This window comes from Passer montanus, unplaced genomic scaffold (assembly GCF_014805655.1).
Source record: "Passer montanus isolate IOZ18808 unplaced genomic scaffold, ASM1480565v1 scaffold66, whole genome shotgun sequence".
NCBI lineage: Eukaryota > Metazoa > Chordata > Aves > Passeriformes > Passeridae > Passer > Passer montanus.
Window position 1 is genome coordinate 1,370,868 of NW_024371704.1, and position 14,766 is coordinate 1,385,633.

The 14,766-nt window shown below is 43.3% G+C and overlaps 1 protein-coding gene across 6 annotated transcripts in view; it reads left to right on the top strand.

The window, feature by feature from the left end:
- IKZF2 (IKAROS family zinc finger 2) overlaps positions 1 to 14,766 on the top strand; it is a 119,258-nt gene that overhangs the window by 87,818 nt on the left and 16,674 nt on the right. For all 6 annotated transcript variants that reach the window (XM_039728698.1, XM_039728696.1, XM_039728699.1 and 3 more), the window contains one exon: positions 7,511 to 7,648. In XM_039728698.1, coding sequence (XP_039584632.1) covers positions 7,511 to 7,648 — 138 coding nt within the window. The remainder of the gene's footprint in view (positions 1 to 7,510; positions 7,649 to 14,766) is intronic.

The window sequence follows — 14,766 nt, forward strand, 5'->3', positions numbered from 1 at the left end:
GTGTTCAGCACTGCTTGTTGTGGCATATTGAGGGAGAGCTGAACACGGGTACAGTACTCACTGCTCGCTGCTTGTTTGACAGTGCTGTAAACAACTGGCAGGTGGATGCAGGTGCCAAGCTGCTGGTTTGTGCCCTGGAGGTGTTTACAGCAGAGGCAGGCGTGCCTAGAGAACCCCAGAGTTGGAGGTGCGATGCTTTGCCATTGTTTCACTGGGTGCTGATGTCCCACGAGAATCCAGCTGGGTTTCACTGCCAGCTGTAATAGGACGTGGTAGCTGTCGACAGAAATCACTTATCATTGACTGCCCCTGTGCAAAAAGTCAGGACAAGCTGCTTTTCGCTTGCTGAGATCCTCACAGAATGTTGAACAGCCATGTATATATCAGTTACAATTGATAATAATGTTGACTTAGAGGCATTGGGCCACGAGGTCATGAAGTCAGTCAAGTGCTCTGTTGCGAGCTCCAAGTCAAGACCTGTATGTAGACTTCTCCTGTTGTCCTGCTACATTTTGAGTTTTGAACCTTTTGAGGTGCCAGAAACCTTATTAAGAGCAAACCTACTTGTGTGACTTCTGTACTGCATGCTCTGGTGACCCAGCCCTTTACCACATGGCCTCATGAGCCCTAATACTTGGCCCAAAATATGTCAGTCTAAAAGGTCCTTGTGGAATGGAGACATCAGAATTCTGTAAGGTCCAGAAACATATCTGCATCCCTTGAAAGGTACCTCAGGTACTGCTGCCTGTTCTTGGACTGGGAATGTTAAAAAATTAATGTAAAGTTTTCATAATGTGACTAGAGATTATGTTGTTTCTGAAAATTAGATCGCTTTAAGATGTCACAGGTTGGGCCCTCAGGAGAGGATGCACTTGACACTGTGTGTCTCCAGTCCGTGTGTTTGTGTGCTCTAGGCTTTATTTCAGATGTTTAGACATTTTGACTTCTGCATGCAGGTTGTCTTGGACAATCTTGGGCTGGTTGTGGGATTTGACCTTATTTCTGAAGTCCAGTTTATATGAGTATTGTGTGTGTAATCTCAAAGGCAAAAAAAAAGGAAAAAAAGGCAATGCATCAAAGAGCCCCCATGAATTTCAATTAACACATTTACAGTCATTAAGCACAGCAGTGAGATACAGCTTCAGAGTGGGAGGCAGTTCCCTTTGCAAAGCTACGTGCTGCTCAGAGCCAGCATGGGCTTAGGTCTCACTCTAATTTTTTTTGTGATTAGTTTGTTCAGGGGTCTGTTATTCATGTAAATATTTTTGTGTGAGAGACTTTGAGCCAGGCAGCTCTAGACAATCAGAGGTGCAGTGTTTAATTACAGTAGCGAGGCACAGCCACCGTGTTGCATCTCCAGAGCTCAGCCCTCCTGCTGCAGCCTCAGCTCTGCCTCGGCCCTCTCTGGCTCTCACAGCTGCATCCTTGGCACGGGGAGCTGGAGGTGGCAAGGACAACAGCAGCTGCTATTGCCACCTCCCTGCACTATTCCACCCTTCTTTTTTGTCCCATGTGGGGTAAATGTCATTAAACTCGGGGCATTTGACATCCCCCTGTGCTCAGTTTCCCAGCCTGCTTCCCTGTGCAGCACATGGCCTCACAAGGCCACATGTTGTTTTATTTCTGATTTGATTTTCTTATGCACCCTTTTTTTTGTCCCGTGTGGGGTAAATGTCATCAAACTCGGGGCATTTGACATCCCCTGCGCTCAGTTTCCCAGACTGAAAGGACTCCGTGCAGCACATGGCCTCACAAGGCCACATGTTGTTTTATTTCTGATTTGATTTTCTTATTGTTCCTCTGTTCTGTGCCATCCTAAGTATCTCTTCCCGCTCTTTAATGTTCACTCCCATATCTAATATAATCATAGTGTGTTATTAAGTCCTTAATTTCTCAGCAGAGGTACCAGTGCAATTTTTCTGTGTCTCCCTACTTGTGAGTGCTCCACAAAATTAGCCTCTGTGCATCTGGCAAAGTGCACGAGTTCATTTACATGCTGTGAAGAAGGGAATTATTACCTTAATCATACGTATGAATAATTGAAGCCCAGGAAATCAGAATAACTTGCCTGCAGTCACAAATTTGTAGTGTAACCAAGCGTTGAACTGTACGCTCCCTAGTCCCAACCCAGTGCCTTAAATCAGATTTCCTACCTCTGTGTTAAAGCTGATTGTGCTCTGATAAGTCCCACTCAAGGCAAAGGGCTGCTTTGTAGGCACTGTGTGACTGCAGAACAGTTCCCTTCACTTAGGCACCTTCCAGTTTGAGGGAACAATTAGTGAATTAGTAAAGGTTATGATTATGATGGGGGACTCACTGATGTGTTGAGATGCTCAAATGCATCCAGTAAAGGGCAACAAGGCTGGTGATGGATCTGGAGCACAAGACCTGTGGAGGAGTGGGTGAAGGAGCTGGGGTTGTTTAGACTGGAGAAAAGGAGGCTCAGGGGAGACCTAACTACTCTCTAGAACTCTCTGAAAGGTGCTTGTGGTCAGATGGGGATTGGTCTCTTCTCTCAGGCAACCACTGATAGGACAAGAGGACACAGCCTTAAGCTGTGCCAGAGGAAGTTCAGGCTGGACATTAGGAAAAAATTCTGCACAGACAGAGTGATTGGGCATTGGAATGGAGGTGGTGGACTCACTGTCCCTAGAGGTGATTAAAAAAGACTGGATGTGGCACCGAGTACTATGGTTTAGTTGATAAGGTGATGTTAAGTCATAGGTTGGACTTGATGATCTCAAAGGTCTTTTCCAGCCTAGCTCATTCTGTGAAGTATCAGCTCAAAAGAACCCAGCACTATGGTTTAGTTGATAAGGTGATGTTAAGTCATAGGTTGGACTTGATGATCTCAAAGGTCTTTTCCAGCCTAGCTCATTCTGTGAAGTATCAGCTCAAAAGAACCTTTTAACTTTAACACTGCTCCAGGAAACCTCAGTTGGAGAATGCTGATGTTTGCTCCAGCTCTGGGGCGCTGGGGCTGAGCAGGAGTTCAGATTTTACAGAAGTCTCCATCAGTGCACTGCTGTCAGAGGGTCTCTTGGTCTGAGCCAAAAGTAGCTGTGTCAGATGGCCATGCAGGGCAAAAATCCTGGCTGGCTCCATACCACGGGCAATAGAGCAGGAGCAATGGAAATCTGGGGCAATTCTCTGCTCCTTGGACTGGGCCAACCCACGTCACACAGGCAGCCAGGCCCAGCCCTGCCCGAGCAGGACGTGGGAGTGCTCCAGCTGTGGCCATGGACACGAGCCAATGGACAGGGAGGAATTCTGCTCTGCTTTGCTGCAGAGGACAATGTGCTGCCCAAAACAGGGAGGTTACTGTCACTGCTCTTAAGGGAGGCAGGATTTTAGCTCACTGAAGCACACTGCAGCTCTGAACTCATTCCATAAGCCTTTCTTTCTTTATATGCTTATGGCAAGGTGGTACCTGGGGTGCCTTGTTGTTTTCCTTTGACTTACTTTATATTCTGCTATTCACTCCCATCTCTTTTGAGAGCAAAATGCTCTGTGAATGCCTTGAGGGCTCTTTCACTGACCTTTTTTTATGACTGTAAAGAAGTTTCCTTAGGCCCAAGTCTGCTTTCTGTCTTGAATATTGACCTTAGAGTTACACCATCTCGTCACTGCACGCAGACTTCCCAGCTATCAAAGTTCACCCACAGGACTCAAAGTATTCCTAACTCAGAAACACCTTGCTTTTATGTCCTCCTCCTCTTTCCCCTCCTCCCTCCACATGAGCGTTTTAATTTCACAAGCAAAATCCATTTTGCTGTGAATTTTGATGAGTGGTTCACCTGTTTCCAGGGTAAAAATTGTACTTCAAATTTAAATGTCTTTTTCACTGTGACTGTCATAATATTTTCCATTTGAGGCTGAGATTCCACTGTGGGTTTTCTGTGCCATGTTGTCATCTGTCCAAATCTAAGCTTAAATGTGTGGAAATTCTGACATTTCAGTAAGAAATATAAAGTGGGTTTTTTATGTTCTTCAAGTTGGCTGTTTCATAGGTGTGGCCACTGGGTTTTGCCCAGCACTCTGGTCTTTCCCAGTTCAACAACAGATCGAAGATTTCTCAAGTTTTTTGGGCTTGCTTGCATTGACTGCGCTGTGTCATTTTTGTGAGAATAAGTGACGGTGATTTTTTATCTGATTGTTGATCCTGAAAAGCTGATAACAGAATAATTACCACAAACCAGGCATTTCCAGCCTGACTTTGCTTGGCAAGAGATGGTTGTGTGTGATGCTGAATGTGGTGTCCGTGTACATGTGGATCTTGGAGAAGGCAGCTTCAAATCAAGCAAACTTGCAGTGGTTTCACAGTGAAAATGGCTCTGAGATAGAAAGAGCCATTCTTCTCTGTGGTAAAAACTCTGTCTGCAGTTTTGAGAGGCATTTCTTGGGGTTTTGAGAGGGGTTTGGTAGATGTAGTGCTGTTGGACTCCTTCCCCTCAAGTCAGTGCCCTTTAGTCACACACTGCTGATGCCCAGTAGTCTGAGCTACATATTTTGGGGGCAAATTTTGAATATCGCTGTTTACCTACACTCAAGTATTTGACAAAGGCTGAAATATTTTTCGTCAGTCATGTGGCTTCATGTCAGGTTCTTGTGTGGAACAAAGTATGCTGTTGAGATTATCACCAAAATTGGATTCTCTAAAAGGCTTTTACCGCTTTCTATCAGGTAATATGAAATACACAGAAATGTACACCCACTGGCTACATTCACTTCCATTTTTTTTTTTTTTGTCATTAACTTCTTTGAGAATACAAGGGGATATTTGCAGCTCTTTCAGTGGCTTGACATTTGTCACAATGATACAATTTCTAAAATGTTGACTGTAATTGCTGCCTCAGCTCGCTGAACCTCTTAGCAAACGGGCTGTGAGAATTGCTGGTGACACAAACTCCTGCTATCAGAACTGATTCCATTGTGGTCTGACCTGATCAATTGCTCTTTAACGCAAGTGCCAGTCACTCTGTGTAATTTTATAGTGTAAATCTCTGTGTAATTTTATAGTGTAATATTTTACGCCTTTGGGGCTACGATGTGATTTCATCTCTAGAGCCAGCGGGGACAGAGTTAGGAAATGAACCCAAGGGAGTTTTGCTTGATACTACTCAACTGGTGCTCACAAGCTTCATCTTTGCAGCTGTGTGTTAAGCAACATGACCAACATTTGCCAACATGTTGTTTGTTCTTTTATCTTTCCCCCAGAGAAGAGAAAGTGTGTACAGGGCCTATTTCTTTCCTTGAGGAATTATGTTCCTCAAATCCCATATTGCCTGTAGAAATCATGTCTTTATCATTAATTTTTATCCTTTCTATTAATGTTCCAATTTGATGGAATTTGGGTAGCTGACCATCCGAGATATCATTGGAAAAGCTCTGCCATGTTTTATGTGAATAGTTACTAAAATGGTTGCAATGCAGGGAGCAACCATTTGAAGAGATCTAATAAAACCTCTTTTTTGACTGTTAATTATTAATTTTTTTATAATATGAGCTTGTAGCAGAATATTTCTCTCTGTGTTAAATGATAATAATGTAATTAATTGTAGCTGCTTAAAATAGCTGTAAGCAATCACACCTTTTCCTTGTGTCTTACAGTTTATCTAAGTTGCTTGATAGCTTAGTGTAGCCAAACTGGGTGGGCTAATTCAGGCCGGCTTCAGCTCAGTTAACATAATTCCTTCCATTGCACTGGATTTTTTTATTAGACACCACATTAGCTTCTAATGAAGGTGTCAGAGTGACAGACATTGATGCCATCTAGATGCACAATGAAGCATTGTAATGGTGATTATGGAAGCCTCTCCATCCTGGGGAACCTCTGGTGTGTTTTCCTAAAGGTGCCTCCAGAATGAACTGGCTGGTTTATGTTTAAGAGCTGGGGCTTGATCCACATCGTTCACATCAAGGGCAATTATTCTGGGAATGATAATGAGTCTCATGCTGGGCCTCCACTGAGAATTCCATTACCAGCATCAGTTATGGCAACAGTGAAAGCAAGTGAGCAAACTAAAATGAGGGCCACAAGAACTCTTTGGTCTCAGACACACTTTCTTGAGGATAAGCCTTATCTCCAAACAAAGAAATCCACAGTTTGGATACTTACTAAAAGCAGGTTTGTTTGTTTGTTTTTTTTCCTTGCTGGAAAACTTGGTTGTGCCACTAAAATGTGCATAAAACTTTTGGGAAAAGCTGAAAGTTTCTGCAAGCATGTTCTTTTCATCAAATTCCTTTTTTCATGTTTGAGCCCTCTGCCCAGCTCGTTCTTGGCTGTGCCTGTCCCCCCACAGCTTCCATGGGTTCCCCCATCCCAGTGGTGACAAGGCAGTTTGGCTGCAATTAGTACAGCTCAGATTTCATTAAGTAAATGACTGTGAAAAGCTTTCAATATTGGGACAAACCCAATAGAAACATGTAGATTACCCAACAGAGGATGTTCTCAGTTTCTTTGGCCAGAAACTAAAATTCTTACCTAAGATTTTCAAAACTCTGGAAGAAGTTTGACCTTCCCCTTCCCTCAGCCAGCTCTGAATTTTGCAGCCAATGGTGTTTTACTAGACTTGCAGCACTGACTTAATAGCTCTTTAGTTATTAGAGGATAAATGTTCATGTTCTACAAGTTTAAATTATATTAAAAGCCTTTATTAGCACCACTTGGCAAAATACCTTCTGGCTAGCTTTCTGGCCTTGGGCTAGGCCATTCTTGTGGTTTCTTAATGACACACTATGAAATGGATATAATTTATGAGAATTTGGTGCCAGGTTTTGCGTGTATTAAGAAGCATTTGCCGTTTGTGCTTAATGCTGCTGAGCAAAATGAAAAAGATTAAAAACTTGAGTTATGCCTTGTATTCATCTGGCTTGATTTTCATTGTACACGGCCGTCTGTATTTTTATGTATATGTATTTATACCATGCATTTTTTTATAATATCTGGTCTCTGAATTACTGGTGGTTGTTCAGTTCTGGCACGTAGCAGTGTTGTTACCAAAGTTACTTTCAATTTATTTTCCAACCCTCCCTGAGTAATTTTGGCAAAGTGCTCTCAATGAAAGAGCTCTGAGCCACGTAATAGGTTTCCTCACAGCTGGGAGAAGAATTAGGCCACTGGGGCAGCTCATTTTTGTGACGGCAACTGTGCCATGGGCCAAAGGCCTCAGAAGTTTCTTTCCCACGAGACTTGGTGCTGGGGTGTGATTCAGCTGGTTGGTATTTTCCCCCCCTCAGCATCTGTTTATTTGCTTTTGCCACCAAGGCCGCCTCCTTTTCCTTCTGCTGATACAGCGTCAGTGTGAAAAACGGATGGGGCAAAGCACCTGGCGGGTGGGAGGAGGCGTGTGCGGTGGGAAAATGGGCCTGGGAGAAAGACCTGAGGCTCGAGTAACCTTTCTTAGGTGTGTTTCCACCACAAGAGTTGTTTGCGGCGGAGGTGTGAGCTGTGGTGATGGCAGAAGCGGGCTGCCGTGGATCTGACCCCATGCTCTCATTCTTTCCGCAGTGGGGAAACCTCACAAGTGCAACTACTGCGGCCGGAGCTACAAGCAGCGCAGTTCTCTGGAGGAGCACAAGGAACGCTGCCACAACTACCTGCAGAATGTCAGTCTGGAGGCTGCTGGGCAGGTCATGAGTCACCATGGTGGGTGCAAGCCGCCTCCGGAGCTCCCTCGGACTTGGAGCGGCTCGTGCGGGTTTCTTTCCATCTCTTCTTCTTCCTTTCTTCACATCGCTTCCGTCTTAAAGATTGGTTACACTCAGAGAGGCAGGAGGAGAAAAGATGGGCTGAAATCCTCACTCTGTCCAGTTTAACAGCTCTATTTGTGCTTATATTAAGTCACTATTTCACTTTTTTAGTATGTGAATATATGCAGACATGAAAATAAAGCCATGTCACCTGTTCAAAATTACCCAAAAAATAATGTCATAGAATGGTTTGAGTTGGAAGGATCCTTAAAGACCCTTCAGTTGCAGCCCCCTGCCATGAACAGGGACACCTTACAATACACCAGGTTGCTCCAAGCCCCATCCAATCTGGCCTTGGACGCTCCCAGGAATGGGGCAGCCACAGCTTCTCTGGGCAACCTGTGCCAGGGCCTCAGCACCCTCGCAGGGAGGAATTTCTTCACAATGTCCCATCTGTCCCTGCCCTCTGGCAGTGGGAAGCCATTGTCCTTTGTCCTGTTCTTCCATCCTTTGTCTCAATTCCCTCTCCAGCTCTCCTGGAGCCCTGTTAGGTGCTGGAAGGGCTCTAAGGTCTCCTTGGAGCCTTCTCTTCTCCAGGTGAACAACCCCAGCTCTCCCAGCCTGGCTCCACAGCAGAGGAGCTCCAGCCCTTGGAGTACCTCTGAGGCTTCCTCTGGACTCACTCCAACAGCTCCATGTCCTTCTTATGCTGGGAGTCAAAGCCATGTGTAAAATGTATGATTCTCTTCCCCTTCCTTTCTGATAGTGAGTGATAATTAGAAAAGATAAGGATGGCAGAGGTATTCAGAAGTCATTATACAACGTCCCATCTGTCCCTGCCCTCTGGCAGTGGGAAGCCATTGTCCTTTGTCCTGTTCTTCCATCCTTTGTCTCAAGTCCCTCTCCAGCTCTCCTGGAGCCCCGTTAGGTGCTAGAAGGGCTCTAAGGTCTCCTTGGAGCCTTCTCTTCTCCAGGTGAACAACCCCAGCTCTCCCAGCCTGGCTCCACAGCAGAGGAGCTCCAGCCCTTGGAGTACCTCTGAGGCTTCCTCTGGACTCACTCCAACAGCTCCATGTCCTTCTTATGCTGGGAGTCAAAGCCATGTGTAAAATGTATGATTCTCTTCCCCTTCCTTTCTGATAGTGAGTGATAATTAGAAAAGATAAGGATGGCAGAGGTATTCAGAAGTCATTATTTTTACCCTCTGTAGTACTATCTTATGCCTCCAAAAAAGGATGTAAAAATCTCTAGAGCAGAATGGGATTCAATAGTGTTGTAAAAAGTAATTGTAACAAAAAAAAATGTTTGTATGCATTTACATTTGCTGGTATTAGTATGTTAACTAACACTGCATGTGTTAATATACATAAGGACTGAAGATTGCCAAAAAGATTGTTGAAAGCAAGAAATGTCAAACTCTGTGAATTTGTTTTCAGAAATTTCTGGAGCTATTAGTATGGATAATGAGCATAATGTCTCAGACTTCAGGGTTGAAGGCATATCTGTAGCACTAAATGCTAGATGGTAGCTGTCCAAAAAGAGTTATAATTTTATTCAAAATTAGTGTCTCACAAGCTCTTCTGAAACTGAACTTCTTTTAACTTTTCAAAGTTGTCTTTAGATGTTTAATACTTAAAGACTTTAAATTTTTTTCCTATTCAGAAAATATAAAAATTGAGTGTTTTCCATTTTAATTTAAAATTGCCATATACCTACAAATAGAAAAAAAAAGTTGTGTTCAAAAAATGAAAAGGCAAAAGGACACTTCCATTTTTTTTCTGTTTTGCTTATCATGACTAAGTGGAGACATAGGACTTAATCTGGAAATAATTTCTGTAAAATAATTTTTAAAACACTGAAAATGCAAGCAGAAATAAAATCTCTTCAGCATTGCCACTATAGGCTATATTTTGGTGACAGAAATCTCCAAAATTTTTAAATAGTACTTTCTCATGACCAATTTAAGTCTATAAAGGCACATTAGACAGTTTTAGTGCACATTGCCAAAATATTCATACAGCTCTATTAAGTAATTACTCTCTTTGTAGATACCCTGGAGACTAAAGTCAACATTTAAAATGTCATGGATGTTTTAAAGATATTGAGTGATTATGTGCCTGAGGTGGCTTTTTTTTCTGGTAAAACTCAGTGAAAAGGCAGATTTCAGGGCTTTGCTCTGTGGAAGTACCTGTTGTGGGCTTGGTCTGTTAGGCAGGAGTTGAAGCACTGAATTGATTCCCAACAAAATACCCACTCCTTGTGCCTGTCCTGTTAAGCAGGGAGGGATGCCTTCAGTCAGCCTTGCCTCAGGGAATAACAGGAGCCTGCCCACAGCTCTGACAGCCAGGATGTTTGAGATCCTCTTGTGGAGGAGCTTCCCAAAGGCTGCTCAATGTCCGGTTTTATTAGACAGTTATTTATTAAAATAATAAATTAAATTAATTAAAATTTCTGGGGAAATCTAAAGCTTTTTCTAAGCTGCCTAATGCCATGTCAAGAAGGGTAAGTCCTTAACCTTGTCTGCCCAAAGAAGCTGCAGTGATTGACCTTGCATTGATTTTTCTACCACCTGAAGTTAAACCAGTGCAAATCCCAGGTGGACAGTTCTTTTATTTACAGCCTGACTGACTTTGCTTGGGCTTAAAATAGAAGTGTTCACACAACCACTTCACTTTTCCCAACAAAATTAGCTTAAAGCAGCACTTTGAATTCAACCGGTGCCTCTTTCTCCTCCGGGCAAATATGTCTGTGCCTCCCCTGGTGAATGTTTCAGGGCATGTTTGATCCAGTGTCTTCGTTTGGTTGTTTAGTGAGGGCACAGCGAGGACAGACAGTGACAGGGAGCTCCAGATTCAGCTGGGAGCAGTCAGAAATCTCAGCTCCCATCCCAGCATCACTCACAGCAGTGAAGCTCAGCGTGAGGGTCATGGGCACCAGCCTGTAGAGGTCTGCCTCAAAGTCCTTTTTCCTGGGATGTAAAGACACCAGGGAAGAGTACAAAACTGGTTACTCAGCTTAATCTTAGGTCTTATACTAACCCTGAAAAAGCTGGGTTCATTTCCTTGTCCCCCATGTCACACATGGAAATTATATTCCTGAGGATGACTAGAGTATGTTTTGGAGACTTTTATTTGCATCCCACTGGGGTGAGCTTTCCTAACTCTCTTTCCAAATATGTGGTGTTTTGTTTTTGCTGGGCATTTTGAAGCACTGGAGTGTGTTTTGGTGTGACTCCTGCTCACAGCTTCACCATTGCACACAGAAGAGGGAGACGTGGGGATTTTCTGATCCCTACCAGCATCCTGCTCCTCCTGATTTAACAACACCAGCATTGGCCAACACTAAGCATTGATCCAAATTATTTCTGCAGAGACTAATTGTTCCAGAAAACTGGAAGCAGCCCCTAGAGGGTTTGGATTTTTTTCAAGCATTGTGCTCAAGCCCATCAGTTTACAGGCAAGCCACAGACATCTACTTTGGTGCTTTCAATTATCTCTGTCTTGCAGATGGCTAGATCACCTGACTGAAGCCACAAGGGGAAACAAGAGAGGAGGAAGGAGGGCTAATTTTTGGGGGTGGGTAGGAATATACAAATCTCTGGGTCTTGCTCCATCCTCTTGCAGGGTGCCAGTTTGTCGAGCTGCCCCTCCTTGTGTTCCTGTTCCCTGCTCAGCAGGAGAGATGCTGCAAGAGAGATCCCATGATTTTGTTGTTGAAATTTTTCAGCTAAGCAGTGCTGGCTCTGGAAGGAGAAATTAGTCTGCAGTCTCCTAGCTCACAGTGTGTTGGGAGTGACAAAAGGGACAGTCCCTGCATGCCAAGAACATGCCCTTTGCAGGAAAGAACAGGCAGAAATGTTGAAGGCTAGCTATGGTTTGCACCCACTTATGTCTTCTTCTCCACTGCCACAAAGCCAAAAGTCCAGAGGAATTCTTCCAGGAATGGAGAAGGGTACTCTTTTCAGGAGAAGGAGAAAGAAGCCTAGCCCTGGGCTGTGTGAGCTCAAAGGCCAGCTCCACATAAAACACACAATGGCCTTGTGTCTTTCCCTCTTACATAGTTGCTTAAAACATCGTTAAAATGCTGGTCCCACAGGACACTTCCCACCAGGGTCCATGGGAATATTTCCTGTCATTTCTCTGCACACACACACTTCTTTTAAATAGCAATATTGTGAGCCTCAGAAAGGAAATTGAGGTTGATGGAGTAATACTAATTTATACCAGCTGAGACTTAGCCCAGTGTCTGGTGTCTGCACACAAAATATTTATCAGCAAAACACACACTGGGTAATTTTTTTGCTTCTCTTTTTTCCCCTATTCTTTCCTCACAGTTACAGCATAAACTCTTTTAATAGTTCATGTGGTTTCTTACAAATTAAGAAGTAAAAAGTTAAAGATATTCACTATGATTGAAAAAACAATGTCTTCAGGAAGAGAAAGACTGTTCTGAAGACTATCCAAGTTTATGAATTCAGAGTTTAGCTCAGAAACAATACTTTGTATTAATTACAATTGAGTACTGACAGTGTCAGAGGCACTGAACTCTTCCATGGGCAATCCAGCAGCACACCCTGATAGCTGATGAAGAACATCCCTGAACAGAAACATACTCAAGCGTGGGCTTTTCCTGGGCTGGAAGTTGGATTTTTAGAATAAAAAAGTCTTCCTGAGCTGAGACTGTAAATGCTCAGCATAAAATGAGCTGCTGTATCTGAGCTAGTTATATCTTGTCAGCTGTTCAAGGTAATGAAGTAGGATGTACTACAACAAAAAAGGAATTGCATTTGCTGCTGAGTAAATGTGTACACGAGCTTCTACTACAGAGCAGCTGATTGTTGAGAACTGGTAGTTGTGTGTGATCAGTTTGGTTTCCCTCTTTCTTATTTTATTTTTCCTTAAAAAAATGCAGGCTGATCAATGTGTCCTTTATTTGTGTGGTTTTTAAATTGAAAATTAATGTATCTAGAATTGTCAGTGTGATGTTTAACTTTTTGGATTTCTGAAATGGGACATCTCATCTGTTTGGTCTGGTTTTCCTGCTGTTTAAATGGTTTCAGAAACTAGACTATTTCCTTCTCCCAGGAAATCTGCATAACAAAACACACTCTGGTAATGTATTTCCATCATAACACAAATATTAGTGTGATTCTCTTGCAAAAGAGAAGTGCCCTGGATTATAGATTTGGGTTCTGAGGTGGGAAAAAGTACCTTCAGCATGAAAGATGGAAAAGAAAATGCTTTTATTGTTGATGATTTTAGTTTTAAAATGAGCCCAAGCAGGATTTTTGCCTGACTTAGAGAAGAGCAGATGTCTTTTTTAGCACTATTCATTTTTCATGGAAGAAAGGTTTCAAATTATGTGTAGGAAATTTTACACACATATGCCCAGCAGCAGAATTATTTCATTATTACTTAATTGTTATAAGACCATACAAATGTCACTACATTTGGGGCTTATTCACATGGCTTTTAAAGTAATCAGGAGCTTTGAACTGGTTCAGGATGCTTTGCACAGGTGTTCCTAGGAGGGATTGAGCACCTTGTACCACACCACCAGCCTTGTGTGTCCTGTGCACCAAGGGCTGGACATCCTTGAAGTGGCACCTGGGTAGACATGGCCCTTGGTAGTCACATCCTGGGATTCACACCCTGTATCCACTGAGCCTGGGCAAGCCAAAAAGGACAGTCAGAGGCCAGTTCCCAGTGAAAATCAGCAGACATCATCTTCTCTTTCTGCCTAAATCTCCTTGGTAAATACTTGAGTAGTGCAGATAGCTCCTGACCAAGCACAGTGTTTAATTAACCTTAAAACTTTACCCTTAGCTATTAAAGTATTCCAAGTCTCCCAGTCTGCACTGGGCATTAATTAGGTCACTTGAACACTGCATCCCATTTTGTTGCAACATTAGATTCATTTATATTTATGCTTTTTTCTCCTCCCTTTCAGTGATGCCAGCAGGACTGCCTTGTAAATGAGAAACCATTGTGTTTCTCAGGGGGAGCATCCTGTACAAATAAAAAAGCAGCAGAGTAAATCATTTTACAGCATATGGTAGATTCTAAGCCTCAAAGTACTCAGCTTTCCATAGCAGCAGAGGCACAAATGGAATCAAATGAATAAATTGCCATGTTTTCTTATTATGGATGTCTGAATTGAGAAGTTCACCTGAGCAGATACTCTGTTTTGTAATTGCCTGGTATTTGCTCTTCCTTACTAGAAAGAAGGCAGAGACAAGGCTTTTATCACCCCATTTTTGGTGTATTATGTGCTAGCAAACAGCTGTGTTTAGGAACAGGGGGGGTGATTATTCCATGCCAGGATCCTGAAGGTAGTGCAGTTCCACGGGAGGAAAGTGGGCTGGTGGAGTTCATTTATGGCACTGTCTGGGAGAAGGTGTCTGTGACACAAAAGGCTGCCATGGTGAGAGACTGGAGGAGGGCTGGCAGAGCAGGAGGGTGCCAGGCCTTCTCTGCCACCTCTGCAATACCCAGCCCCTTGCTGGGAGCCTGATCTGAGACACAGAATGCAATGGGTTCCTCTCAGTTTACAAACTCCAGGAACTCTGTGCCACATCCCCCCAGTTTCTGTTTTTCTGCCATCCATTCTTTATACCCCAACCATCCCATCAGCACATGGCCTAGTGGCTGATCCCTCTCAGGTTTTTCTTGCTGCCTTCTGAGGATAAATGCAGGACAATTAGGCCTGGTATTAAACTGATAACAGCAGAGCAGAGCTACACACTTAGATAGATATTGCAAATGGCTGGGGCTCTCCAGGCCTGATCCACAGTCTGGTGCCACTGATTAGAAGATGATGATTAGAAGAGGATGCTCAACAAAGCCAGAGTACTTTGTGGGTGCTTAAGAATGGCTGTATCAGCAAGTGACATAAAGCCCTGTGAGCAAGTGGCTCACTACCCTGGTTAGAAGCCTGTACAATTCCTAAATTTTAGCTTTAGCACCTTATTCCCTAAACTGACAAATGACAGGAGTGAAATGAGTAAAGATAGAAGAAGTTATTGATTTTTTTGGTATTGTCTCAAATACAGTGTATGAGCATTCCTCCTGATGT